At 37.5% G+C, this 27,107-nt stretch overlaps 1 protein-coding gene across 2 annotated transcripts; it reads right to left on the bottom strand.

Moving 5' to 3' along the window:
* On the bottom strand, positions 1–27,107 carry GCC2 (GRIP and coiled-coil domain containing 2). 2 transcript variants are annotated; one of them, XM_080603695.1, is made up of 24 exons: positions 26,872–26,923; positions 25,184–25,210; positions 25,031–25,093; positions 24,319–24,403; positions 23,178–23,245; positions 22,242–22,346; positions 19,010–21,496; positions 18,253–18,322; positions 17,435–17,535; positions 17,255–17,353; positions 16,063–16,182; positions 14,540–14,704; positions 14,058–14,162; positions 13,288–13,450; positions 12,659–12,759; positions 12,453–12,530; positions 11,634–11,771; positions 9,943–10,064; positions 8,150–8,326; positions 6,699–6,916; positions 5,535–5,729; positions 4,605–4,744; positions 3,593–3,794; positions 1–2,471 (listed from the first exon to the last, which is right to left on the bottom strand). In XM_080603695.1, exons 3-24 carry the CDS (start codon positions 25,070–25,072, stop codon positions 2,401–2,403), a joined length of 5,052 nt encoding a protein of 1,683 aa, XP_080459821.1. In that variant the 5' UTR covers positions 25,073–25,093; positions 25,184–25,210; positions 26,872–26,923; the 3' UTR covers positions 1–2,400. The 2 variants fall into 2 exon arrangements, with proteins under 2 accessions (XP_080459821.1, XP_080459820.1); XM_080603694.1 differs by lacking the exons at positions 25,184–25,210; positions 26,872–26,923 and adding an exon at positions 26,998–27,107.

The raw sequence follows: 27,107 nt of genomic DNA, 5'->3' as shown, positions 1-27,107 counted from the left end.
TACGTTTGTTTGCAGAGTTTATTGCCACAAAGGTTAAATTCTAGCAATCTTAGCATTCAAACACAGTTTAGTAGCAGTTATTAAAATAGTTTTATATTAAGACTTTAATCTTCCATTGTACAAAAAATATATATAGCGATGCAAGAGGTGTCCACTACATTCATCAGTATAATACTTGAATTTTACTAAAATCAGTGAGCATGCAACTCAGACCTGAAGAAAGTCAATAAGCAACTGGTACTTAGTACAGCCAGTGATATGTTACTTGCATACATTTATTCACAGTTTACAACGATAAATAATCTTCTGTTCTGACATATGCATTTAAAAAGAAACTTGTCACAGCTCTTTATAGACAGTTGAGCAGACATGAAGAAGAAACTAAACCAGATCAGCTGCAAAGTTTGAACCAAATGAAAAGAATTTGTACCCCTTCGCTCATGTGCTCCCATTGTTAAAGTCACAGCAGGAGAATGACTTGCACATATTTTTATGCTTATTTGAAACCTCCCCTCGCTCTGTTCTAGCATTCTTTTGAGTGACATTAATCAAGTTCAGCTGCAAATGAGAGTTAGAATTAAACAACTGAGAACTGGAGCAAATCACAGATGTTGAAGGTATGGTTATCATTTCAAAAAGCAAATATCGCTCCATGCTTGAAATCTACATTTACAAACTGCAGATGCCCTATACTGTCAGTTTTCAGTTTTGTGACCTGAAACAGGGTGTTTTCACTGGTAGCACAAACCATAAAGATTCCAGTTAGAGCATATAATAGAAGAAAAATGAAAAATAGTACCCAAGAGTACGGAAAGAAATTAAAACACCTAAATAAAGTATGTTGGATTTGTCAGTTGTGCACTGAAATATATACAAGTAAAAAAAATCTAAAAGCTCAGTTACCAACCAGTTTATTCACAGTACATGCTGACTTTATGTTCTTATATGCAAATACATTTCAGCCCTGTACAAAGTAATATTAAAGGAATAAGCATCATTTCCTCAGGGCCTCAACTAAGATGGAGAGAAAAATGAATACTATTTAGCATTGGTATGTGTACCAGGGAATGATTCACTGTAAAACTGCACAGAGGGCATAGGAGGGGAAAAAAACATTAAAGGACTCTGTTTGGAAGGTAAGCAGGGTACAAAAGCACTTGTAAGCACTTAGTAATGTACAAATAAATTAGGATAGTGAAAGGTAGTATGGACTAGCAAGGGAAAAGCGACACAAGCTTTAAAAAAAGGTGCTGTGCTAGTAATAGAAGAAATACTTCTGTTTCAGAGATTTATTTTTCTTGGAAACGAACAAACAAAAAAACACAAACATTCTGTTGAAGAGCCTGGAACAGAGATTAAAGTATCTGTCCAAAAGATTTGTGCAAACGATGTGTGCAAACACAGAAGTGACAGAAGAATGTAACACTTCGATCATCAGGACATTTAAAAGATACATCTATTGATGAAATCTGTCCTTTTCCCTCCAAAGTCACCACCAGGAATCTAATGTATGAACTCATGATTCTTCCTTTAGTATCTTCAATATGACTATGAGTAGCCTTTTAAGTACAGGCATCACTACAGTAAACGTAACATTTCTTCCTGGTCTTGAACACAAGCTTCCAACCTCAGGTTACAAAGTCATAGCTTTTCTCATTTCATACCTTTTCTCCTAAAGCTTCCGCTCACTTATGACTGCTGGTATTGGAATACTATCCCAACACTTCCACAGATGCCATTAATCTCCATTACAGTACCATGCCCCAGATGTGCCAAACATTACGCTTCATATAGTTTTAGGCACCTTCTAAATTTTGTGGACCACTGCCTTCATATCTTCAGTCCAGCTACTGCAGAAGAAAAATATAACCAAGACTAAAAATTTAGTCAAAACAGAAAATCCCGCTTCTGTTTCCAAGTGATCTTACACCTTGTAAGCATCACCAGAAAGGAAATAACTATTTTAACTTCTACATGCAGAAGAACAGCACGAACCGTATAGATTAGTGAGCTGACAAAAACATGTGAAAGAAACTGTAAACACTTCAAAACGCTTTAAGTCTGAAATCTAGTTATTCCAGTTACTATTAGATCAAGTTTTTAAATCAACATCAGAACACCTGTCACAGATTTGCCAGATTCTGTTTCAAGCAATTTACAGTTAATTTGTCACTTCTCATTATACTTCTGATCATCAGCTCTAACAAGAGGTACACTGCTGTCAAACAGCACAGGACAGCCTTTCAGAGCTACTAAGGCTTCTTCCTTAGAAGAAGCTAAAAAGCTGAAAATAGAGAAATCTTAAAGTAGGACAACCCAGCGGTGTTGTAGCATTGAACTGTTTTTTTGTTTTGTTTTGCAATGGTGGAATGTGTTTAAGACTTCAGTATTTCCACTGTCTCATCGAAGTCCTGACCAGCTGTGAAGGTAGGAAGCCCAGCCAGAGGGCCGTGAGGTACTCTCTTCCTCACCTGAAGGAGAAGAAAAGCTTACTGTAAACTAAATTTACTGTGCTAGACATTACATCATTTGGAAAACTGATCTTGACACCCTCCTCCCCAATGTCGGTTTTCAAATGCTGTCCTTGTAAACTTGCTGAAGAGGTAACATTTAGTACTTATTTTCATGTTGCCAAGAACGCATTCAGGGACTTTAATCACAAAGTGCACTTAAAAAAACATTTCATCATCTTTCTTCAGAAAGATCCAGCCAGTGTTCATTATAGTGCCAGAACACTGAAATGCTATAGGCTTAATTTAAGTCATATTTCCAAATGCGGAGATTATCATGGAATGCATTATATTGTCACTTTACACATTGTGTTTTTGTTCAATAGTTTTTAAGTGCTTATACATACACACAGAACTAATAAATTATTTTAAAAATAATAGAGTATATGTCAGTTGCTAATGATGTGCTAAAGCTACATGTTGATTTTGAGAAGATACAAACAATACCTTAAAAAGGATTTTTAAGGGGACAAACCAGATAATGTTCTGGTTACTTGTCAAACACTCTTATTACATGCCATCATAGCTTCTGGGTTGATTTCTTTTAAAGGCTTAACTCTTCTGCCTTCCCTCCCTAGTTCCAATAGTTCTTAAACAAAAAGCATATTTTGGTGTCTTTTTTTTTTTAATTAAAGCTGATATTGAAACTAATATTAGGTCTGCAGTACTGCCTTCAGAGGACCACTTTAATTACCTTTTTAGAACACCTGCCAAGAAAAATCATTAACCTATTGGAACCTCCATTTCAAGGTCACTTCGACAGAAATTTTTAATCCTACTCAGAATATGAACACATTACATTTTTACAGCTTATCATCATCTTTCTAAAACGTGTCAGAAGTAGTTACACTTCACCTAAATTTTAATTATGTTTTCAGGTATTTATCTGTTTTATGAAAACTGAATAGTAAATTCCCAAAAGACTAGAATGACTTTATTGCTAGCTCACGGGCATTATGCTACTAAGTTTGCTACTAAGCAAGTTTTTTCCTCAAAAGTCTACATAAAAGACAGCACAGAACTCCAGTTGCCTTTAGTTCCATTTTTCCTTTTTTTGTGACAATGTTTTGAATCCCACCTACCTTGGGCAATTGCAACCAGCTTTCCTTTCTCTTCAGGGCTGAGCTGCAACATGGTGTCTATTACTGGCAGCAGCCTCTCTCTCTCGCTTCCTGATTTTAGAAATATGAACTGCAACAGAACGTTCTTCAAATATTCCAGATTAGCTACAGACTTTTCTCTCTCCTGATTTCGTTCCAGTCTTCTTATTTCACTCTTAAGAAGCTGCAGATGAGGAAAAAAAGACCACACAATATTGTTTGCATCACAGAAAAACAATTAACAATAGCACTTTGAGGAGCTAAAAAGCGAATTATTCAGCTTGCTTCAGAAAGGACAATGTGTGCATAGCAACATATTCTGGACAAAAATCCAATGAAGCTTGAACAGGTGGTAACGTTGTCCGGAGATAAGTTTGTTGATCAAAAGTAAATTATTCTGATAAAATCTGTTCAATAATTATGAGATACTATTCAATTTCAGTGATAAAGAATTGATAAGTTAGAAAACCTGGATCAGAGGTTTAACAAAACTATCAGTCGTTAAGAAATCATTTACCAAAGAAAGTTACGTTTAGAGAATGTTAACTTTAAAAATGTTTTTAGGAAATTCCAGGAGGTACAATCAAATCAAACCAGATTGCATTAATATGTTTAGAGAGATGCATACATCATCTTTTAGCTTAAGACAGTTGAAATTAGTTACTGGAATAGAAACTGTTTTCCTCAGAATTTACTGGTTTTAGCTAAATGAAAACAGTAAAGGCACTAGTACTAGACACTAAACTTCTAAACTCTGCTTTTTTAAAAAAACTTCCCCTCCCCACCCCACATAAGAGAAACTGGAAAAGAAAAAAGTTCACTTTGGAAACACCGATTTCTTTTGTGGAATGAAGCCCTTCCCAAAATTAAGTTTTGCATCACCAAATTTCCATAGACTGGGATTTTCTGAAAGATGTTTGGTGTTAAACATTTGGTCTACAAAATAGACCATGGAAATTAGAGCTGTCCCCACATTCACTGCACATCTGCTAACCTTTATTTGTTCCATTAGGATTGCATTGGTTGCTTCTGATTCACGAAGTAATTCATTCAAGTGATCAGCACTCTTCGTTGTTGTGTTTAATTTCTGAATCAGTTCATCCTTGCTGAGCTCTGTTTGCCACTGAGATGGTTCTGCAATGAATTGGAAAAGAAAACTGAGAAAGAAGGAAAAAACGTGCATCTACTTAAGGCTAACTTAACATTAGGACATCATTAACACAGGAAATGAAATCCATGCAAATTCAAGCTGCCAAATTAATAGCGATCACTTCTGCTGCTGCATGCTCATTTTGCGACCTGTTTTTGTATACATAAGTTTCTTAGAACTGATTTGCCGGTCCCCTTCTAAGTACATCAAGATATATGGTTTTAATTTAGCCCTTGTTTCCCACCCATATATGGAGATTTTTCAACATTTGTCCATACGGTATTCAGTAGACTTTTAAAAACACAACTAGATGCTACTATTTATTCTTCTACTTTTTCTACTCTTTTGTTTTCTACTGTTCTTTGCACTGGCTTTCATTTTCCTGAAAAAAATATGAATTCCTGTTCTGATAAAGATGAACACACAACCTATGTTTTCATTAAGGAGAGTTATTTCACTTAATTGTCTTAAGTAAAGACTAGTCCAGAACACTAAGAGTGATGAACTATTCTGCCTTATTCATCCATTCTTTTCCCTTTAGAAAGTTACAGATACAGTCTTTAAATTGCTAAATCCTGTCACAAGTTTTTGTTGTTACTCCTTACTGAAGGAAAAGACTCATATGGAACTTCAGGACAAGGTATACTCAGTGGCACTAATTAGACTTGTGTATTGCACCTACGAGCCTGAGAACACAACATTTTCATGTATTTTGAGGGTGCAAACTTCTGCAGCTTACACAGGCAAATGCTTCTAAAAACGTGTTCAACCTACCAGGCTTTGTTTCCGGGGAGTTCAGAAGCTGTTCCAAGGATGGAATGTAAGTGCCAACAGAAGACACGGACTCTGTGTCTGTTGTCTCCATACCCTCTCCCTCTTCCCTGGCTACGGCGTGCACATCAAGAACAGGGAGGTCAATGTTTCGCCGTTCTCTTGAGTTCTTCGTTGCTGGATTTGAAACAGCTGGACCTGAAAGATACTTACTGATGTTTGTCATCAAAATGAAATAGGTTGGGTTATTTCACAGGTGCACCAATCTTGAATTAGAAAGCAGTACATAAAGTACAGCCTTGAGAGCCAGATACAAGCATGACATTATAAATGGAAAATGCAGCCTTTCACCTCAAAATGACCATTTCAGTCAAAGCCAGTTTCTAAATCCAAACTTGATTAGCAACGTTCATTTCAGTGGCTATGAAACCTTAATGCAACATCCTTGAAGTTGTTGTAGCTATGACAAGAATGCCAAATCTTTTTGATGCAAAACAGTATTAGCTTTTTTTTTCCGCCTAGTCCTGTGGGTGGTGTAAATTAGTTTTAATACTTTGTGTGCTATTGTGCTGCTTCAGTACAATCAGATACTGCTCTGCAATTAAATAACACATGGAAAGAGCGACTTCTTAAACTGTTACTGCTTCCTAGCAAATAACTGACTACATCTGAATTAGTAGAAAAAAAATTTAAAGAAAATAAGAAACAGTGCTTGAGCTTGAACAGAGTAAGATTTTAAATTAGAAATGGGGTCAAATAGCAAGTACACAAATACTAAACATCGTTAAAACACCTTTCAATATGCTGTTCTGTAGCTATACCCCTCATTTTGGAGGCAGAGGTCCACTAACCTCTCTAAAATCTGAGACAAACTGATAGGGAGAGCACCTAATATTTACAAAGTGATTTCCCTCCATCTGTCTCATGATACATACGCTGCATAAAACAAGTGATAGTGATTCTGAAGGTACAGTAATAAAAGCTTGTTCTTTACTCAGTATCAGTGGACTGATACGGCTTGCTGCAAGTTTTACATAGTAAGTTTCTATTGTATTGCAGACCCACACGCTATAGCCTTGTTTTAGGTACGCACTCAAGTACAGAAATATAAGTAATTCCCCCAGAGTGTGTAACCTGAGAAAACCTGGTTTCATGACCAAAAGTTACCTCTAGTGCTTGGTTCACTCTTGAGCTGGAAGAGCTGAGCTTCTACCCTGGAGAGTTGCTGCTGAAGTGTCTCTACCGTCTTCCTGTGCTCTTCTTGCAGATTCCTGACTTGATCTCTGAAATTGTTCCGGAGAGCTTCATTCTGGGCCGTCAGCTGACTCAAAGCCTGGGTATGCTCTGTTTTCATGACCATGTTCTCAGATTGTATTGTGCAAAGCCTGAAAACAGCATACACATAAAATGTGAGAAACAAACACCAAAATACTCGTGTTTTAAAGTTTTTTAGTTTAAATTCAACTCTGAAGCTGCAACACAACTGTTTATCTCCTCATACAAGGCATGTCATTTGCTTTGTATTTCTTTGGTAACTCTTTAAAAGAGTTACCAAACACTCATGCAGAACTTCTGAAAACATACATTTCTATGATAAGGTTCGTTTTTTTTTTTAAACTTCAGAACTCAGTGAAAAATGGGTAGAATAACCGTTCTTGGAAAGAAAAATGTCACTACTGCATCAATTGTACTCGACTTGGCAGCACTCCAGAAGCAAGACAAAATTGTCACAAGCAATTAAACGAGTGTATGTATGGAATGACTAAGCACAGGACTTGCCCTTATAAGCATACAAACTTAAATTTAGCCAGAGAAGCAAAGAGCTAGTCTTTCTGGTTACGAAAGAAAACTAACTGTGGTATAGCTGGTTTCCAGAGAAATGCAAAATGATATAATTCAGTTGATTACAATGAATCATCACATGGCTATCAGGAACAGCTAAAACAGTACAAAGATAAAGACAAGAAGTCAAGAGTTCCTGAGACTAAACTGTAATTTCTAATGAGTATTACATGTGAGTTTTTTGTACCCTAAAAATAAAGAGAAGGCACAGAAAGACATTTTTGAGAGCTCAAGTAGGTCCTCGTGTCGTTTCTCAAGAAGTGATGCAGATTAAACAGATTCCTTACATTCTGAAAGAAATAGCAAATTAAGATTGTGGCAAGTAGACTTGAAAAAAGTACCTTCTGTAAGAAAGGCACCTGGTGGTGGATATTTTCTCATGGAAATAGTTGGCATTTAACCACAGTATTTTTCCAATCAGAAGCAAATGCATAAAATGTAGCTGAGAAGTCCAACACAAATGTAGTGCTGAGCTTTGGACACAGCAAATAGTCAGCAAATTTAACATGCTTAAAAAAGGTTAACTTCAAAAATCTGGTATTTAACAGGTAGAAAGCTTGCAAAGATCTCATTCTCATCAGCTACTACTTCATTTTCACTGCTGAAACCTCTGAAGGCTGACAAAAAGTAGCGAACTATCCTTTTGAAAGTTCCTTTAACTTCCCTCTGTAGCTACACCCTTTCTTTGGGAAGCATTGTTTGAAGTCAGCTAGCTGTCCAGTCCTTCAGGTTTGCACAAAGTAAAGTATCAATATCTAGTCATCAGCAGACCCTACTTTTCACGGAGTTCTGCCTCTTTTGCAACTGTCTCTTGCAGCATCTTATTGTGTCTTTCCAGTAGGGTGTCATGTTCAGACTGCAACGCCTGGAATTCAGCTGTATTTATCTGTAAATTATGCTGAGCATCTTGTAGCTTAACTTTAAGTTGATCTATCACCATTTCCAACTGTTCTCTGTAAGGAGGAAAAAAGAAATGAGATATATTTATAAAGAGTTATATTATCTCAGAACCTATATGATACCCACAATGTTTAACATGGCTGATCTGAATTTATTTCATATTTAAAATCACTACAGCACTGTGACCAAAATAATCTTAGAATGTGACTGCAGCAGAAATGTTTAGGAAAGTTCTGATCATGTTTCAATACAGGTGCAAATGGATTTATCACATCCCATCTGAACTGCTGGCAATGTACTTTTGGGGTAGAAGGTACGACTGCTACCACTTACTGCTTCAATCCAGTTTGGAGGAACAAGAGAGAAGGAGAATATCTGGCATGCAGACAGGCGAAAATTTCTACTTAAAAGTAGTGGTGGGCTCTGTTTGCTTACTAAAGTGGACAGTAATCTTCTCCAACCACTCCCCAAGAAACTGGCAAAGGAGTAGAAAGCAGCATCAATCCAAATAAGATATATTTCTGACCAACAGAATTTACCAAAATCAGATATACCAGTAGGAATAAGTCTTAAGTCAAACACATTCTCCTTTTATGCTTTCTGTATTTATACATTGTTACTTCCATTATTTCATGAGTTGTATATCCCGCTAACCCCTAGAGTTAATACTTGTAAATCATTCCTTTGAAAATTATCTGCTTATTATTTTATTACTTGTCCACTTTAATAAGTGACCTTCTTTCATGAGCTTCTTAAACAGGAGATAGAAATGCAACTCCTGCAGTTTGCTTGCTTCAAAGAAGTAGATACGTTAAACAAACAAACCAGACAACCAAAAAAGCCCAAGTCTTCTAACAAAACACAAGTCTCCCTCTGGTGGATTGTCAGCAGCAATTTTATGTACTGTTTTAAGATCTATGTCAGAAACAACTTACGACATCTTATGCAAAAACACCCAGTCTGTCTCCAAGGTCAGCCATCGACCAGTTCTAAAAATAACTTACAGAAACAGATCTATTTTCAATGATATTCAGACACATTCTGAAGTGAACCTGAGTTTACACAGCTCACAACTATATTTAAATGATCTCCATGGACCTTTCTGCAATGTAACCTTTTTTTCAAGTCTTTCCATATATAATAATTGATAGGAGTCTAAATCTGGCTGCCAATTCAGTCAACTCCAGCAGAACTTCACCTACACTAAACCATTCCTTCCTGAAAAAAATCAAGAAGTGAGCTCAGAGGAGCAGTATCAATTTGGTGTTCACTTCTTAGTTCTTACACTGCTTCAGTGCTTTACATCAGAGAAAGTGATGTCTCAAATTTACACAGATGACACTGGCCAATTTCTGCTCACAAGAACCATGAAAATCTTCTTAACACTATACACTTCCCCCCAACTGAAAAAAACAGGTAACCTGCAGAAAAATTAATATATTAGAGATGAATCAAGGGATTAGAAACCAGCATAGTACTACTGAGAGCTGAGACGTGGTTCAAAAATTGATGATCTTTCTTCTGTTCAGATAGGTAGAGCCAGTTAGAAAGTCATGTTAAAAGTCAAATAGCTCTATTTCTATAGACACTTTTTTCCACTTTTTGGTCAGACATTAGCACAATAGCTCAAGTACTAGTATTCTTCCGTACACAAAAATTTTGGTTTTACCTTTCTTGTTTGGCTCCCTCAGTTTCTGTCTGAGAAGCAGATTTATTCTTCTGCTGTTTTAGAACATTGTGAACACGGACTTTGTAGCTCTCAAATTCAGATGTAACAGATTCTTGTTCAGCCTATGACAGAAGATAAATTCTTAGTAAGTTATGCGATTGACTACGCTCACCTATGTGCTCTACAATGTACCTTACGCTGAAAAAAGAAGTAAAATGAACCACCAGCAGCACTTTCCTCTTTTGAATGGATAAAACAGGAGTATTGCAACAGATCATGTTTTTCTTTAGATTTTAATGGAATACTATTGTCAATCTTGAAACTTAAAAGCAAGAAGCCACTGATATTCAACATCCCAGTCTTCAAGAAAGGAAAGAATATTTGCAAATTCCAACAATTACATTCACAAGATATTCACATGTAAAGGGCTCAATCAAACAGCTTTAAAGGAAGACAAAGATGAAGGGGAGAAAAAAGGGTCTAGTTCTCTTTTCTTTTTATGCTACCTAGGTGTCAAATGTCTAATATGCCTGAAAATTACGCATAATTTTGAGAAGTTAAGTCAGCCTTGAAGGGATAATAAATAATGTAAGATACCTTCCTTGTAAGGGTATTTGGTTTGTCTTCTCTTCTGAACTCAGCTGATACATGGCTGAGACAGTGGACAGAGAAAACTGCATCACAACATAATGGCTTCGTCCTTTACTGTATAGTATACAGGCAAGAATTATTCCCATCTGAACAGTAAGACCTTTCAAGTACTCATGCTGTCTATTTTCTATGAAAATACAGATGTAGGTTTCCATTCTTGGCTTTTAAGGAAGCTTACAGGTTCATTAGTCATCCCTGAGATGACTAAAATTTTCGAATTTCCACAGTGATCCACATCTACCAGTGGAACTCAGGCAAGCCTCCTGTAGGACTAACCACAGAGTTTGCCCATTTCAGTTCACCTTTTTAAAAAGGAGATGTTTTTTGGGAGGCATTCATGTTACTTATCTGCAGGACTGGCATCTATCATACAAAACAAGCTGTACAAGCTGTACATTGGCATACTAGTCTGTGTAAGTACAGCTGGAACATAACACTCCTACTGAGCCTGCCTGTTTCTAATGCAAAAAACAGAAGTAAATTCCAGGCACATCTAACACTGTCATACGGCCAAAAAACAGAAATAATAAAAACCTCAGCATTACCGTCAACTCCACACAACTTAGCTGCCAATTAAGAAGCTGCTCATACAGCAGCATATTAAAAGGTGCTTGCAAATACACTTCATTGATTTTTCTTTTAAAGTGGTAGCTATGTTACTGTTTTTATAAGCAAATGATACTCCTCCCCCCCCTTATCTTTAAGGAAAGAGGTGATTACTTCTTTTCTCCCCAATGTGCGTACTTCCTGACCATCTTAAATGAATTCTGACTTCCCACTGCTACAAGGTTTTTCCTACTAGAAACACAAGACTGCAGTCCAGACATTCCACCACAGATGGTGCAGAACAACCAGGACAGGCTGGCTTGTCCACTACCACAACTCAAATACAAAAAGCACTGAGATAATTCCCAATTCTTGACAGACAAGATGGCAATAGCAAAAGACCTGCAAGTATTTTTTAGAGATGCAAACTGTCTCTAGACTGAAGTTAAGTCTCCTTTCTAAAGTCTATGACATGACTTCTTCCACCACAGTACCTGGGCTGCTCTGCATTCTTCTTGCAAAGTTGCAATTTTTTGCTGGTAAGCACTCAAGGTACGCTGGTGTTGCTCTGCAGAGGTTCGCAGCTGTTCCTGGACTTTATGCTTTTCCGATGTTAATACAGACACTTGAATCTGAAAAAGCCAGGTGAAAGCTCAGTCTTTAGTATGAAAAACATTTTTCTTCCATTTTCAAGGGGACGTGCCACAGAGCACATAGGCTTGTATTACAGTAATCCCTGCACAGAATTGGTGAATATAAATTTAAAATCTAATAAAATTATAAGAAATAGACATAAGTTATGATATACTTAAATAAAATATATGGTATTTTTTAAAGAGAAAACTGAAAATTACAGTGGTGGGTGTGGTGGCAGCATGCAAGAACAAAAGCTTCCCTGCTACTATTTATCATATTCCAAGAGAATTTACACAGATAGAGAACACAAGATTTCTGCTGATGATGCCATATTCTTTTGTTTTTAAACTGAGCAGCTCCCATACCTAAGCTATTTTAAAATTTATCCCATTTAAAAGCTTCAAAGTTATTCACTTCTCTGTTTTGGGGAAAAGGGAAAAGAAAGAGGAGCAAGAAAGGGTAAACCTGTTTAAACAACATCACAGGGGAAATATTTGGGGAAAGCAGCAAACAAAAAACTCGTTCAAGAAACAGAACCAGTAACCAGGTACTAAAAATAAAATTTTCCTTCTTCAGCTTATATTCCATCTACCCACAACAAATCACATCTGTATTGCTTACATAAGAAATACTAACATATGACTTTATTACATTAACAAAGAAGTGAAATTTCTTGCCTTAAAGGATTCCACTTGTTGCTGACTGGCTTCCAGTTCCCCTTTCAATGATGCCTGCAACATTAGATGATCATTTTCCTGCATGATAGAAGCATCTGGTTAATTAAAAAAAACAAACCACAACAACTTAGTAATTCAGCTACAAGACCATTATTTGAAAGCTAGTTTAAAAATGCAAGTATGCAGTCATTAACTGCTGGACTTACAGCTTGTTTTGAATCAGCCAGTTCTTTTTTGGTTTTCACTAGGAGTTGTTTTATCTTGGCATTTCTTTCCTCATCTTGTTGCATAGTTGACTGAAGTGACTCTAGTGCAGAAAACAGTTACATGCTAAGAGAATTTCCCCTCCTATATTTCCTTAAAAATATTGAAAAATACTTAAGCAATTTTACAGATTTCTTAAGAACTGTTAAGCTACTTGTTTGCAGCAAGTTTAGTATATCGTTTCTGTATCAAGACCTTCTTACAAATGAAATTGTTTTGAGAGTTCCACTTACGGATAGGAAGAAATTAAAGTTTTTAACCACATGTTAACTAGTAAAGCTTTATAAGTGTGGTATGTCAGACTGAAAATCACTGCCAATCACTTTCATAAATTATGATTTCGTTAATCAGGTAAGAAACCATTTGTCAGTCACGCTATTTAGCTTTCATTTACTGAATGATCAAGTGACTGAAGACCGAGTGAAGTTTACTTTCTAGGAAAGTATTTTCAAGTTATGTAACTGCTTAGTGTTCCCTCAAAATTTTACTCTCACTCATCAACTTCGGACATATCTGAATTTTTTACCATTACTACTAATTATACCATAACTACTGTTTATATTTTACTCACTTATTTCTTCCTGTAGGGTCTCTTGTTTCTGTTTCTGAATCCCCGTCTCCTGCTCAAGATCTTCTATTCTACTGTCTTTATCACTAATCTTCTGATTAAGTTCTTTTACTAGCCTTTCATAATCAGCTATTTCCATATCCATCAGTGTACTCTTTTGAGCATCCTGCAAGTTACATGCAAACAATTTACAAACTTAAAAATCTGACTCAGTTGACAAGAATTCCTTCCTCACCCATCCCAAAATAAATGAGAAATAGTTGTTTGATCTTTTAACAAAATGACTTTATAACTATCAATACCCACAAACAATACCCACCCATCAGGTTTCCATATCCTCAGCGAATAATTTGTTTTTGAACAAGAACCAAAAGCTTTAAAAAAAATCTGTTGCCAATTTCAACAGTTTTAAGCAGTAGGTATTTTGCAGCTATTAGTTTCTATCATCTTCACTCCTTGCAAGGGTGGCTTCTGAATAGTGCACCATACAAGTACTCCAGACACCTGAATTCTATTCCTCTTTCTAGTCAGGATAAAATGCTTAACTAAGCTAAAAACAAACAACCCTTGCTCTCCCCTGCCAAATAACTCCTCAAAAAGTACACACATCAGCTCTCTAAAGAAAAAAGGGGTAAAAATCCTCATGGTTTTCCTTTTGCATACCTTATGATTAAAGTCCTCAAAACAGAACAGGAGACATTAAACACAACAAGAAGGACCAAAAATTTTGGTAGTCTGTTAAGTACTAACACAAACAACAGTAATTACTGTACCTTTTTGGCCAGCTCTAATTCTTGCATAGTCTTATGCAGATGCTTCTTTTCCTTCTGAAGTTGTGTCTGAAGCTCCTCCAGTTCTCGGAGAGTGCCACTATGTTCCTGAAATTTAAATACTTTTCAATTATGCAGTCCAATTTCAAGACAGATGTCAGCAGAGTACACAAGTTTACAAACAGACACACTCACTAAGGTTGCAGAAAGATAAAATTCTTCAGGAAGTCACTGGGAGCCAAAGAAAACTTGACAAGACTACAAAATGTTGTTCACATTTTGTCAGTATCTCCAATCTACTCTAAGCGATGGTACTGCAAAGTTCTTTCAATGAACACACCGAGCTTCCAAAAGAAGACCGAGTGAAGTAACAAGAAAAAGCATGGAACTTGTTCTAAAATAAGCACAATTTATAAAACTCTTCCAGAAGTCACATTCACAGACAGTAATGCTTCAATCCATTCACCATCTCTACACAGTATTACCTTTATTTTCTGTTCTTTTAGAAGCTTTTCTGCTTCCAGTTCTTTTTCAGCCTTTGCCTTGACTTTTTGTAGCTCCAGTATCTGAGCTTCCAGCAGCTTAGTATTACATTGCAATGTTTCGACACGAGCCAGCAGATCTTCATTAGCAGAATGTAACTGATCATGCTAAAATGATGGTAGTGGGAAGATAAGCTGAATTTGCATGTGACTGATTAATAAGATACTATCCATACTTAAAAAAATAAAAAACACACCAAACACACACTGATTTTCATCAGCACTCCTACCAGTGACAGCATCAAGTCTCACCACCTTAACTGCTTTAAACCAGAGTAAGAAACAGACTAAATTAAAATCACCAGCACAATTTGGTTATTTTATTCAGAGTCCATGTGCCTAGCTTTCTATATGATTGTTGTGAGAAATTTGAAGAACACCTTTTGGCTCTTTGCAAGAATTGTGTCCCGCAGTGATACACAAGATTCAAATACTCAATTGCCCCACATCAAGTGCAGTTGTACTTATACCTGAATCACCATCCCATTAATCCCCCCAAAATATTCAACTGCAGCACTACCATCCCTTCAATGAGAACACATCAGTACATAGAAAGAACTCTTCCTATGTCTGGGCTACTGCTGCAATGATTAGCAGACTTATTTTTGACATCTTCGGTATTTTTATCTCAATCTCTATCATGCAGATTAAGAATGCAGTATGAATGAAGTGTAAGTGAAAGAAGCTGACAATTGCCTGAACAGCGTTTTTATTTACAAAATACTTTATAACACATTGAAAAACATAACTCCTGCAATAATCAGAGTATATGCTACTATTTGTGATTTATTCTTATGCTATTCACTAGTAGCTTCTATTTATAAGAAAACAGTGACCTAGGTTGATCTTCAGTGTAGTTATGTATGTGGCCTGGGAGTTTAAATCCTAAATCCCAAGCCCATTTCAGTTAGTTTTGCAGAATGTGTCTCACAGATGTTTAATCCCCATCTTAGACTTTTGAATGTCACTACAGTACTCCCCAATGCATCCTAAAGTCTAATTCTTGTAGAAGATCCAAAAAAACCCACCATAGTTAATTCCGTATGTTCAAACATTCTATTGGTTAAACAGGCATATTTTGTCTAAGGAACTGAAAAAAAATTAACACTTTAAGGTTACTGTACTTCATGAGAAGTGTAGGTGTGAAATCAGAGAAACAGCCCAAGTCCAATACTTGTTTTTGTATTTGGTACATGCAACAAAGTTGTGCGTCCAACTGAAGCCAGAGTTGGTCACCTGCTCTTTTTTGTGAGCTGACCTGGGGTATATTAAGCCCTTCCTACTAAAAAGGCCAGTCATTCTGGACATCCTTAACTTTCTCACAGCCCAGATAAGCACCAGATGCTGAGGAAAAAATGAATTTCAAGTAACTATCCATAACACACTTTGGTTATAAAACTATGTATTATTACCAGTCATATGAACAAAACTTAGCCCAATAGCTCAGACACAAATACAGAACTGACCTGCTGGGATGACACCTGTAGCTGTCTTGTGAGGTCATCGAGCTGACGTTCAAGATTAATCACTCTGGCTTTTTCAGAATCCAGCTCTTCTCCTTGCTTATCATATTCCATCAAAAGATTCTTAACACAAACACACAAACTTCAATTTCTACAATATACATCGCTTGTCTTAAGCACGTGCTAAACCCTAGACACTTATCTTTCCAATATTTCAGCATACGGGGTGTTTTACTACCATATCAGAAGCATCAAAATGAAACTAAAGCTGTAGTTTCATTACAAGAGAAATTGGGAGAAGTTATTTTCAGTTCATGAAACTGTAGAATAATTTAGGCTCGAAGAGACCTCAGGAGGTCTATGTTCAACCTCCGGTGTAAAGCAAGGTCAGCAGTGAGATGAAACCAGGTTGCTCAGAGCTTTGTCCAGTCAGGCTTTTCCAAGGACTGGACTCCAAGGATGGAGATGGCACTACATCCCTGCACAACCTGTTCCAAAGCTGGACTGTCTTCAAGGCAAAGATGTTCACTGTATAGCCATTTTTTTTAAAAAAAACAGGTGCTTAAAAAAGTTCTGTCCTTCTAGACCATAACATCCTAGCTTGGTCAGGAGTATTGAGAGAGGTAGCGTTAAAGGCCTTCCTAAAGTCTAGGTAAGTGACAATCACTGCTCTCCTCTCATCCACAACTCCAGCTGTTCTATCACTGCAAGCAATCAGACCAGGATTAGTCAGACATGATTTACTCTCAATAAATCCATGCAGACCATCCTCAGCCACCGGTTTCTCTTTCATATTCCCAGAGGTGTGCTCCAGAAGGACTTGCTCCCAGGGAATTGTTGACTTTTTTCTTTATCACTTAAGGACTTTCTAACTTATCCCCAATTTTATGTACTTAAAGAATTCATAAGAAGAGATTTGCATCAGCAACAGTGTTTGACAAATACAACGCCAGATTTAAAGGGCGATTTAAAAATACTATCCAGTAGAAAAGAATTGCCTTGTTTTCTTCTGACAGTAGATAAACAGTTCTGTTACTAGAACCATACATTTCTTGATTTGGGTACTTAACTGCACTGGCATTTCTTTTACCAAACATACTTGTGCAAGTAAACAACACATATCCAGGCTAGGACTCAAAAGCAAACTATTTTTCTGACAGTTAACCGTCTTTGGTAGATACAGTACCATTCCTACCTTATAGCTTTCCGCTCCTTGAATTACATCTTTCATTGAAGCAGCCAGCTGATCTTTTTCTGATTGAACCAACTCCAATTCTTCCCTCAGGGATTGCATCTTATTACAAAGAAGCATATGTCATTAAAACAGAATCCTTCATGCAGAACATTCTTCATATCTAAGAAGCAGTCAGGGTACCTCTTTTCGGCTGGTATCCAATTCTTTCTTTGCTTTCACAGCAACCATCTTAATTTTATTTAGCTTCTCTCCTTTTTCTGCAGATTCTTTTTCCAGCCTTCCTAAAATAAATAAATAAGAAAGTGAATAAACTTGCTTCTCCTCCCCCCAAGAAATGAAATTCAATTAGAACACAAATACCAGTTTGAAATAAAATATAAAGTGTTGCAGGTATTCAAAGATTTCATTCAGCTAAGCCCTTCAGTTCACTCTGAAGCTAGAACATCCAGCCTCACAGATAATCCTTCCCTGTTTCAAAGGCTTCCATTACAGTTTACAGTAAAAGCCATATTCCTGTGTACTTCTACATATAATTGTAACAACTTAGAATAATTTTCTTTCAATTGTGCTGGGATTACTGCAATGAGACAACAGTAGCTGGGATTACTGCAATGAGACAACAGTAGCTTCAGCAAAGTGTTGCTTTCCTCTTCTCTTGGTAGCCATAAGGATTCCTATTGGATCCTATTGGATAAGGAATCCTAAGGATTCCTTATTTTCCATATTTAATAAAGATGAAATCTAATACACTGTTTATAGTTAAGTGTACTTAGGAAAAAAAAGAAGTATCAAATGATAACAGGTATAAAATTGCTAATGTTACTTTGAATGCCTAATGAGAGGAATGTTGTAGGAAGTAGCATTGGTATCTACTTCCCCACCTTCTTTGGCATACAGGAAATGCAGGATTACTATGCACAGAAAGAAAAACTCAAAGTTTAACAATCCAAAAAAAACCACAAAACTGTTTACATAAAAGACAACAGCAAGAAAGATACCAATTTTTTCCTGAAGCTCTGCTACTGAAGACTGTTGATCATTTTTCTCTGTCAATGTCTCCATTACATTCTGTATTATAAACAAAGATATGAGAAGTATTACAAGAAGCTTCTTTGTGATATCTGTTTTCAACAAGCCACTAGCAGTTCCAGCTACAAGCTGGACTACGTCTACTTTCTCATTACCAAGAAAGCCTTTATGTGCAATTTCATATTAGCTTGGTAACTAGCCTGATAACTGAAAAGCAAAATTATGTTGAAAGGAAAACATTCCAACCTTTTAACAGCTGCTTTCCATCCTATTCAAGGACAAAAAATGGAAGACCATTAATACTGACTGACCAGCTGTCAGTTTTACGTAACCATCAATACCCACAACCTGAAGTTAGAAGTAGCTAACGCAGATCAAACAGTTTTGTTTGAGATGGAGCCACAGAAAAAGGTGAAAGATTAGGCCAGTTAGTCCGTCTAGTTAAGTGAGCACTTTTGGCAAAACCAATAGGAAAACGTTTTCAAATACAAGCACATTTTATCAAAACAGCATTAGGATTTTTGTTGCTGTTTGACTTTTTTTTTTTAACTGAGGGGAAGGAAGGGAATCTGAGGTGCTAGGCAACTCAGAAACACATGCTTCCTAGAAGGGAAACTCACTTTGAGGCCAAGGAAAGAAAAAACAAAGAGAATGAAAGTATTTTTTGAACCTTAATTCTGAAGACTTTAGAGGTTTAGTCTGTATACTTCAATAACAAAATATAACCTTTAGAGAACTCAGTTCGTCTTTCACATTTCTAAGTTCAGTTTCCTTTTGTTCCAGAACGAACTTTAAGTCATCTTCGTTTTTGGATTCTTTTTGCTGTTCTTGTATTTGACTTTCATAGAAAGCAAGTTTTCCAGATATTTCTTCAATCTTCGCTAAAAGCTCTTGATTTTCAATCGTTGATTTTTCACCAGCATTCTTCAGCTCCTGGATGTCACATTGAAGGGCTTCTTTTTCAGACAACATTCCTTCCAATTCTTCTCTCCAAAGACTTTTTTCTTTTTCAAAGTCTTCAATCAGGGATCTATGTTCTGTATACTGAGCTGCATTTTCTTCCTCTAGTCTCTCAACTTCCCTCTGCAAGTGAAGAGCTTTCTCCTCATTCTGCAGAGCAAGGCACTGCTCTTCCTTCATTTTTGCCAAGCGTTCATTTGCAATTTGTAGTAAGCTGAGAAAATCACAGTCCTCATCAGAATTTGAAATGCTGGACCCCACTTGCTCAAGGATGTGGTATATCTGAGCTCTTACAAGGGACCTGTGCGCTTGTTCACTTTCAAGTAATGATGATATATGGTCTTTCTCTGCAGTGATCATTTGTAGTTTCTTTTCTAAGTTTTCAGACTGCTCTTTCGACACTAACCAACCGTCTTTTTCAGACGTAATCTCTTCCAGCTTTCTACTTAAATCACCTTTTTCCTGAATGATTTTCTTGTTTTCCTCACGAAGAGTATACATTTCAGATGAAAGGTTCTCTCTTTCACCCACCAGAGAGTCGACCTGTTTTTCCAGTTGTGTTCGGAGTTCAGCATTTTCATTCTTCGCAGTTAAAGCTTCGTTCAGTTTTTCTGTTAATTCCTCCAGCTTTTTCTTCAGGTCACTATTGTACTGGTTAACAACATTTACTTCTTGCAGAAGTTCCTCAACTTTTCCTTGTTCTTGCTTGCACCTCTCCTGAAGGGTTTCTCTCTCTTCACCTGAGCATTTTAGTTCACTTAAAATATCCTTGTTTTGATCAGAAAGAGATATGATCTTTTCTTCCAGTTCTTTTATAGCAACCTCTTTTTGGTGGACACAGCTTGCTATTGTGTCATTCTCCTCCTGAAGACTAACAACTTTATGTTTAAGTTCCTCTATCTCTAACTGATTAGATGACATTTTTTCTGTTTCTGCCTTGAGACGATTCACAGTTTCAAGAAGAACATCCTTCTCATTGAAAGCAGCCCGGAGTTTCTGCTGTAGTTCACTGACATCAGAAGCTTGCTGTTGTCTCATTGATTCAAATTCCTTGCTGATCTTTCCAGCAGATTCTCCTAGCTCAGTCTGTAGTGTTTCCAGAGTTTCTCTCAGGGTATCATAATTGAACAATGCTTCTTCCTTCTCTTGAGTTAGCCTTTCAAGTTGTTCTTTAAGATCCTGCATTTCAAAAGCTAATTCCATCTTTTCTTTTTCAGAACTGGATAATAAAGTTTTATTTAGTTCAGAAATTTCTCTCTCATGTTGCTCCTTCAAAGTCTGAATTTCTAATTTATGCTCTTCTGCTGTGGCTTCACATTGGTGTCTAGCTGTTTGAAGCTCCGATTTTAGCTTTTCAATCACACAACAATAATCTTCTTTAGTAAGCTGCAGTTCATTTATCTTAAAGTCCAAGTCTTCCCGCTCATGAAAATACTCATCCTTTATGCGACGGATTTCCTCTTCCAGTTTTAGTTTAACATTGCTCATATAAGTTAGCTCATCTTTTAAAATAGCATGTTGAGATTGGAGTTCTTCTAAGCTATGCTCCAGGTGTCTAACCTTTTCTTCCATTTTTGCTTCTATACGAGGTTCTTCTTGCATATCTACAACATCTGTCTTGTTCTCTCGATTTTTATTTACTGCTTTTAGCTGCTCCAAGTCATGTTCTTGCTGGTCAGTGGAAGCACATGCTTCATCTTTCACATTTTTCTCTGTTTTTAAGTCCTTCTCTACCAAATTGCGCTGTAACTCATTTATGTGATTTTGCTTTTCTTCATTTTCTTTAGCAGATATTTCAATGTGATGCATCAACTTTGATACCTCTTCTTGATGGGCAATTTTTAGTTTTTTAAGCTCTTCATTCAGACCGTTGATTTCGTTATGGTAACATTGAGAATTGCTTTTAATAGTTTCTTGCAGGCTTGCAATTTCTTTGGTTTTGTCATCATTCACAGTTTCCAACTGCTTGGTCAAGCACAAAATTTGCTCCTCATAAGTAGATTTAATTTCTTGGACATTGTCTTGTAATCTTTTAACTTCTTCTTGATTATCACTGTGACATTCAATCTGTTCTACCAGCTCCGTTTGTTTCTTCACTTGTTCTTCTAATTCTATTTTCAGCTTTGTTAAATCGTCATTGTATTTGGATCGTGCATTTACTAATTCGTTCTTCAAGGCTTTTATTTCTTCCAGAGAGTCAGTATTTGATTGCTCCAGTTGCTTCTGCAATTCTTCTGTCTTGGCCACTGCAGCCTAAACAAACATACAAGTCATCAAATGCTGATAATTTAGCACATATAAATTCCAAATAAACTGTTTATAATAAACTAGAAGATTTAGGAGTCCTTAGTTTTAAAAACTGCTATAGTTTTTAAACAGCCAGCTATGTTGGAACAACTCAATTCAGAAGACTCTACAGAGTATAAAATTGTTTACAGAATGAAAAACAAAAATTAAGTCTTAGATCATGTTTGTCTGCTTGTAAAGCAACTACTGTGATCATGTATTAAAGACCAAATTACCTCTATAACATCATATTCAAGTAGCTAGAATATAAAGCCGTTCATCAGTTCCATGTGACTGAGTCTTCACTTTATTATTAACTGAGATTATTGACATGATTTAGGTGACTTAACTGACAGGCTGCTTCCTAAGAATACCTGAATTTAAAACCTCCCATTTACCATAAAAAGACAGAATTGATTTGGAGGCATTGCATATCTAGGCTATTGATGCATGGACTGAATTACTTTTGAACAGCTGTGGATCTAACAAATACATATAGAAATTTTACATTTATTGTCAGTCCAACGAAAACACTGACGTATCTGTTCTCTGTAGCCTCTAAATTACATATGAAGCCTTTAGATCTTTTAAGGTATAACAGAACACAGGTCAGTTAAGAAAAAGATTAAAATGGAAATGAAGCACGTGAACAAAACTAAAAAACACACCATCATTCTGAAATATTTTAGTAATGCTTTATTCATTTCAGTACCTCTGCTTCTTGTTTTCTTTGAATATTTTCTTTTTTCAGAGCTACACACTGCTGCTGACTTTCAGCTTTTTCCAGAAGCACAACATCCAGTCTTTCTGTGAGAGCCTAATTTAAAAAGAAAGAAATTATTGGGAAAAAGGTTCCTTAACAACGGAAGCCTGAATGATTTTTGCAAAGCAGTAAGAAGTTGCATATTGGTCAGGATGTTTTTGTTGTTGTTAATTAAGTAGACCAGCCTGATCTTAAAAGTTACTTGCAGCCCAAATACATCAGATATGGGAACAGGCAGACTAGTACAATGATGTTGCTTAATAGATTCTGTTCAAAATCTTGGTTGTCATCAGCTGATTTATTTTTACTGCCATGTAGAAAGAGGAGGAAAAAAAAGCTTCCCTTCTGTAGAAGAGAAATCACCATCCAAATTATTAAAAACATTTTTTCCAGTTGATAAAAGTCCTCCTCACTGCCAATTTTCACTTTGATGTGCTGCCTATAACCCTTACTTTGAGACAGATGCTCTTGGCACTAGAATAATTCCAGTTACTTTTTCCCAAAAGTATTTCTTGTGACATGCAGCTTTAATTCTGTGTTTCTGACTGTCTCAAAAGACTTCTAAATGGCTGAAGTCTATCTATAGCAGTCATTCTGAGATAAACAAAAGCCTTCCTAACCTATTACACAAGGACAAAGTCTTGCTGAGGAAATTTTATTATTCTATACATTTTCCCCTCAAAGAACTGTTTCCTGAAAAGCAGAGTAGGGATGTAGGGTAAGGAGGAAAAAAGAGGTTTTTAGGAAGCATCCTGAATTCCTGAAGATAGACCACAGATTTGAATAACAGTTCTACAGCTGTTCACTACATATCACAAGTCATGTCTGTAGATCTATTTCAGTTAATATTATGCAATACATCAGAAACCTATTATGGATTCTTACCTGAATAATGTCATCAGCTCCTCCAGAAGCTGCTTTAGATTTGAGTTCTTCAATTTCTTTCTCTAGCTCTGAGCAAAACAATAAAAAGTAGTATAGGAGTTTCACATCAAGCAGGAATTGATGCTTTATCACAGTATCGAATTCCTAGTAAATCCAAAACTTAACATCACTCTGTTCAAGTCAGATGTCTTACTCCATCAGTTTTTGTTGCCAAGTGATACAAAGGGCTAACAGAAAGAGAACAAGCATTCAGTGCTACTTCTCTGCTGCTGCTGTTTAGCCTGATTTCCTCAGGAAACAAAGCTTCCTTGTTTGGGTGGAGAGACAACAAATAACAAAACCATGACAATTGTCTTACCTTCTGTTTCACGGTCAATTTAAGCCAGAGAAGAGACATGCATTTCCTACTAAATCTCTAAAAATAGGCAGCAGGTTGGAGAAGAAGTTCTCTCAAATAACCCCATCGAAGAAACACCCAGTATAGCCCATCCCTATCCTTATTGCTTTGCTGGGCAGCTACCAGCAACCAGCATGACTGTAACTCCAAACAAGGGGAGGTGACACTAGTCCAAGCAGGGAGCCACTACAGGAAAAGGGACAGCAGAGAGGAGGGGGACAGCACATGAGAGGACAGACATACTCAGGATACTTTTAGGTATTAACACAGAATTTCGTTTTCTGTATTTCAGGATTTCTTGTCTAAAGAAGCAAGTGATCAAATATAGAATAGCTAACATTTTTAAAGAAGCCACTGCACACCTCAACAGGACTAATTATGAAAAACCTAATAGAGATGTTCCCCCTCCCATCTGATTTCTTAAAGGTTATCCCTGCTACAGGTATGGGGAACAGAAAATGGCAAGCCCCACTTCCACTCTTGCACAAGCTACACTGTTCCATCATGCTACACATACAATTGAGTTAATTTAATATTTGACAAAAGCAGTGCTTCTTCTTCCATACCTCTCACTCTAGGGACTTAAGCCCTTATCCTCCAACAAAAATATGGAAATCAAAGGAAGGAGAAAAAAAGGAAAAGCCTAGAATTTAAATCTACCTAGCAAATATGTACAGCGAAATTAGGAAAGATCAGATAGTACCAAGCATTAAGGTAGAAATTATTCCCTCTCCAGTCAAATACCTGTACATCTTGATTTCACTTTCTGCAGAAGCATCATTTGCTTTTTGGCAAACTTGATGAGATCTTCTTTGGGCAATGTGTCCAGCTGTAAAAAAAAAAAAAGTACATATTACAGAAACCAACTTCCTCTAACCCAGAAGTAAACAGAAAACAGTGCATCTTAGCATCCAACTTCCAAGGAGTGAAATTTTAGGACAAGAAAGCCTTAGCACACACTCATTAAGGACAATAACAGGGCAAGTTACAGAAGTTATGTTATCTAGTTCTATCATTACAGATGCAGCATCAGCTAGAAAGGAGAACTCAGCTGGGAAGGGTTACATTTCAGTAGACTGACAAAGGTGTTTGGAGTAACATAATTTGAACAGTGTTTTAACTATAGCACACTTACCTAACATCAACATTGTTTATTTTACTTCCAACATATGCAAAGAAGCCTACATACATTATGAAACGGACTACTATTAGAGCTAGATGCTATTCAATATTTTATTGGTTATTATGACAGGAAGTAAGTATACCAGTAACAATTTTTGTTTCATGCTTTCTAGCCTTAGCATAGCGTTCGTATGTCAGTTTTCAAAACACCTAGAAGACATGAAATTGTTTAAAAATACCTTTATGTCTTCCTATTATCCATGGCTAGCATGCTAAGCTGCTACCCTCTCAACCACTGTTATCCAAGTAAACCAGATTTGTGAGGTCTGATTACCTTTGATTTGCCCGACCCTGGTGTGACAGAGGAAGCCACCATCTCTTGCCCACCATCTTGTACCTACAACAAAATAAAGATAATATGGGAGAACTGAACTTTTTTTTTTATTTAATGTACACTACCAAAGGAACCAAGTGAAAGTCTACAAACCTGGAGAGTAACTTGGTATAGTGGGAACTCAAAAAAAAAGACAATATTTGTATGACCAGTAAGACAGATAACGGAGAAGAAAAAATGAGAGATCTATTGTGGTTAATCCAATAAAACAGCAGAATTGAAAACTGCTAAATCAGTATGATCTTATGGCTTCGTTACTTGACATCTAGAGTTGTCACGCTAATGAAAATCATTTAATTTACAGGCAGTTAAAATAGTGTATCCTACTGTCTTGTTACTAAAAATGTACAAACCAAATAAAGCTTGTAGAGAAGCAGCAGTTAAATCAAACTTCAGCAACTTCTGAACAAATTGTACCCCTCAACTATGTTCTTGTTTTCTTTAAAAATAACATACTTAACACTAAAAGCTTAGGCCTGACAATATATTTGAAAAGGCTCTGTGCGTGTGTGAGAGAGGGGGAGGGCGTGTGTACACACACCCACATCCTTCACTTATTTTGCTACTCTCTTTATTCTCATAAATAAAACCTTGTAATAGAAACCATGGGAAAAACAAACTGGAAACAGATAATGACTGACTAACAATTTTGAGAGAATAGCTGAGAGAGATAGCATGAAAGACTAATTAGAAATATGAGTTCAAGTACAGACCAAGGACAAATACAGTTTAGCTATCTCTCTCTCGAGAGTCTGGACTCTCACATTGGCTAGAGTTTTTTGAGAAAGCAAAAGCAAATTTGTTGGAAAATAACATGACCATTAAACATAAATATAGCATTTAAGAAAGAAAGCTCTAAAGAAGTTTGTATTTCCGATTTCACGGTACACAGAGCTATGTCAACATTGACATTCCTAATATTTCAGCATTCCTGTTAGTTAACGTCTGCAACTACAAGCAGTATACTTGCACAGTATAATTAGGGATAACACATTGGATGTACTGCTTAAGAAAAATGATGGCACACCTCTCTCCATACTACACCGAGACCAGATGATTCTATATTATTTTTACCATAGAATCATTAGGGTTGGAAGAGCCCTCCAAGATCACCTGGTCCAACCACCCCCCTGCCACCAATGTCACCCACTAAACCATGTCCCTAAGCACCACGTCCAGCCTCTCCTTGAACACCTCCAGGGACGGTGACTCCACCACCTCCCTGGGCAACCCGTCCCAGTGCCTGACTGCTCTTTCTGAGAAGAAATGTCTCCTCATTTCCTACCTGAACCTCCCCTGGTGCAACTTGAGGCCATTCCCTCCAGTCCTATCACTGGTTACCTGCGAGAAGAGGCCGACCCCCAGCTCCCCACACCTTCCTTTCAGGTAGTTGCAGAGAGCAATGAGGTCTCCCCTAAGCCTCCCCCTCTCCAGAGGGAAACAACCCCAGCTCCCTCAGCCGCTCCTCACAGGACTTGTGTTCCAGGCCCTTCATCAGCTTCGTAGCCCTTCTCTGGGCACGTTCCAGGGCCTCGATGCCCTTCTTGTTTACACGCACAGCGCCAGAACGATGCATCACGCAAGAAAACGCACCCCATTACATTTCCAATAACCGACCCCACCCGTGGCGCTTCACCTCCCTGCCCCCGAACAGCACGCGGGCGGCTGCCTGTGCGGGCTACGAACGTGAGGGACACCCACCACCCCGCACGGCCCGTTCACCCGCGCGGGACCGCGAAATGGCGACGCGACCCCCCCCCGGTGCGCTGCCAGCCCCTCACAGCTGCTCCCCCTCCCCTCAGGGGTAACGGCCGCGCGCCAGGCGGGAAGCGGCGCGCGGCACCGCTGGGGGAGGGAGGGGGAGGGGAGGAGGGGGCGGCGCGCGCGCGTCCCCCCCTGCCCGTTACCTCCATGTCGGAGCCGGCTCGCCGCGAGGGCCGCCGCTACATCCTCCCCGCCGCCGCTTCCGCCTTCGTCATCCCCCCGCAGGCCACGTGACGCGCGGCGCCGACCCCCC

This window comes from Anser brachyrhynchus (genome assembly GCF_964034855.1).
Source record: "Anser brachyrhynchus genome assembly, chromosome: 1".
Taxonomy (NCBI): domain Eukaryota; kingdom Metazoa; phylum Chordata; class Aves; order Anseriformes; family Anatidae; genus Anser; species Anser brachyrhynchus.
The sequence above is the reverse complement of the archived record's forward strand: the minus strand, read 5'-3'. Positions and strand labels throughout refer to the sequence as shown.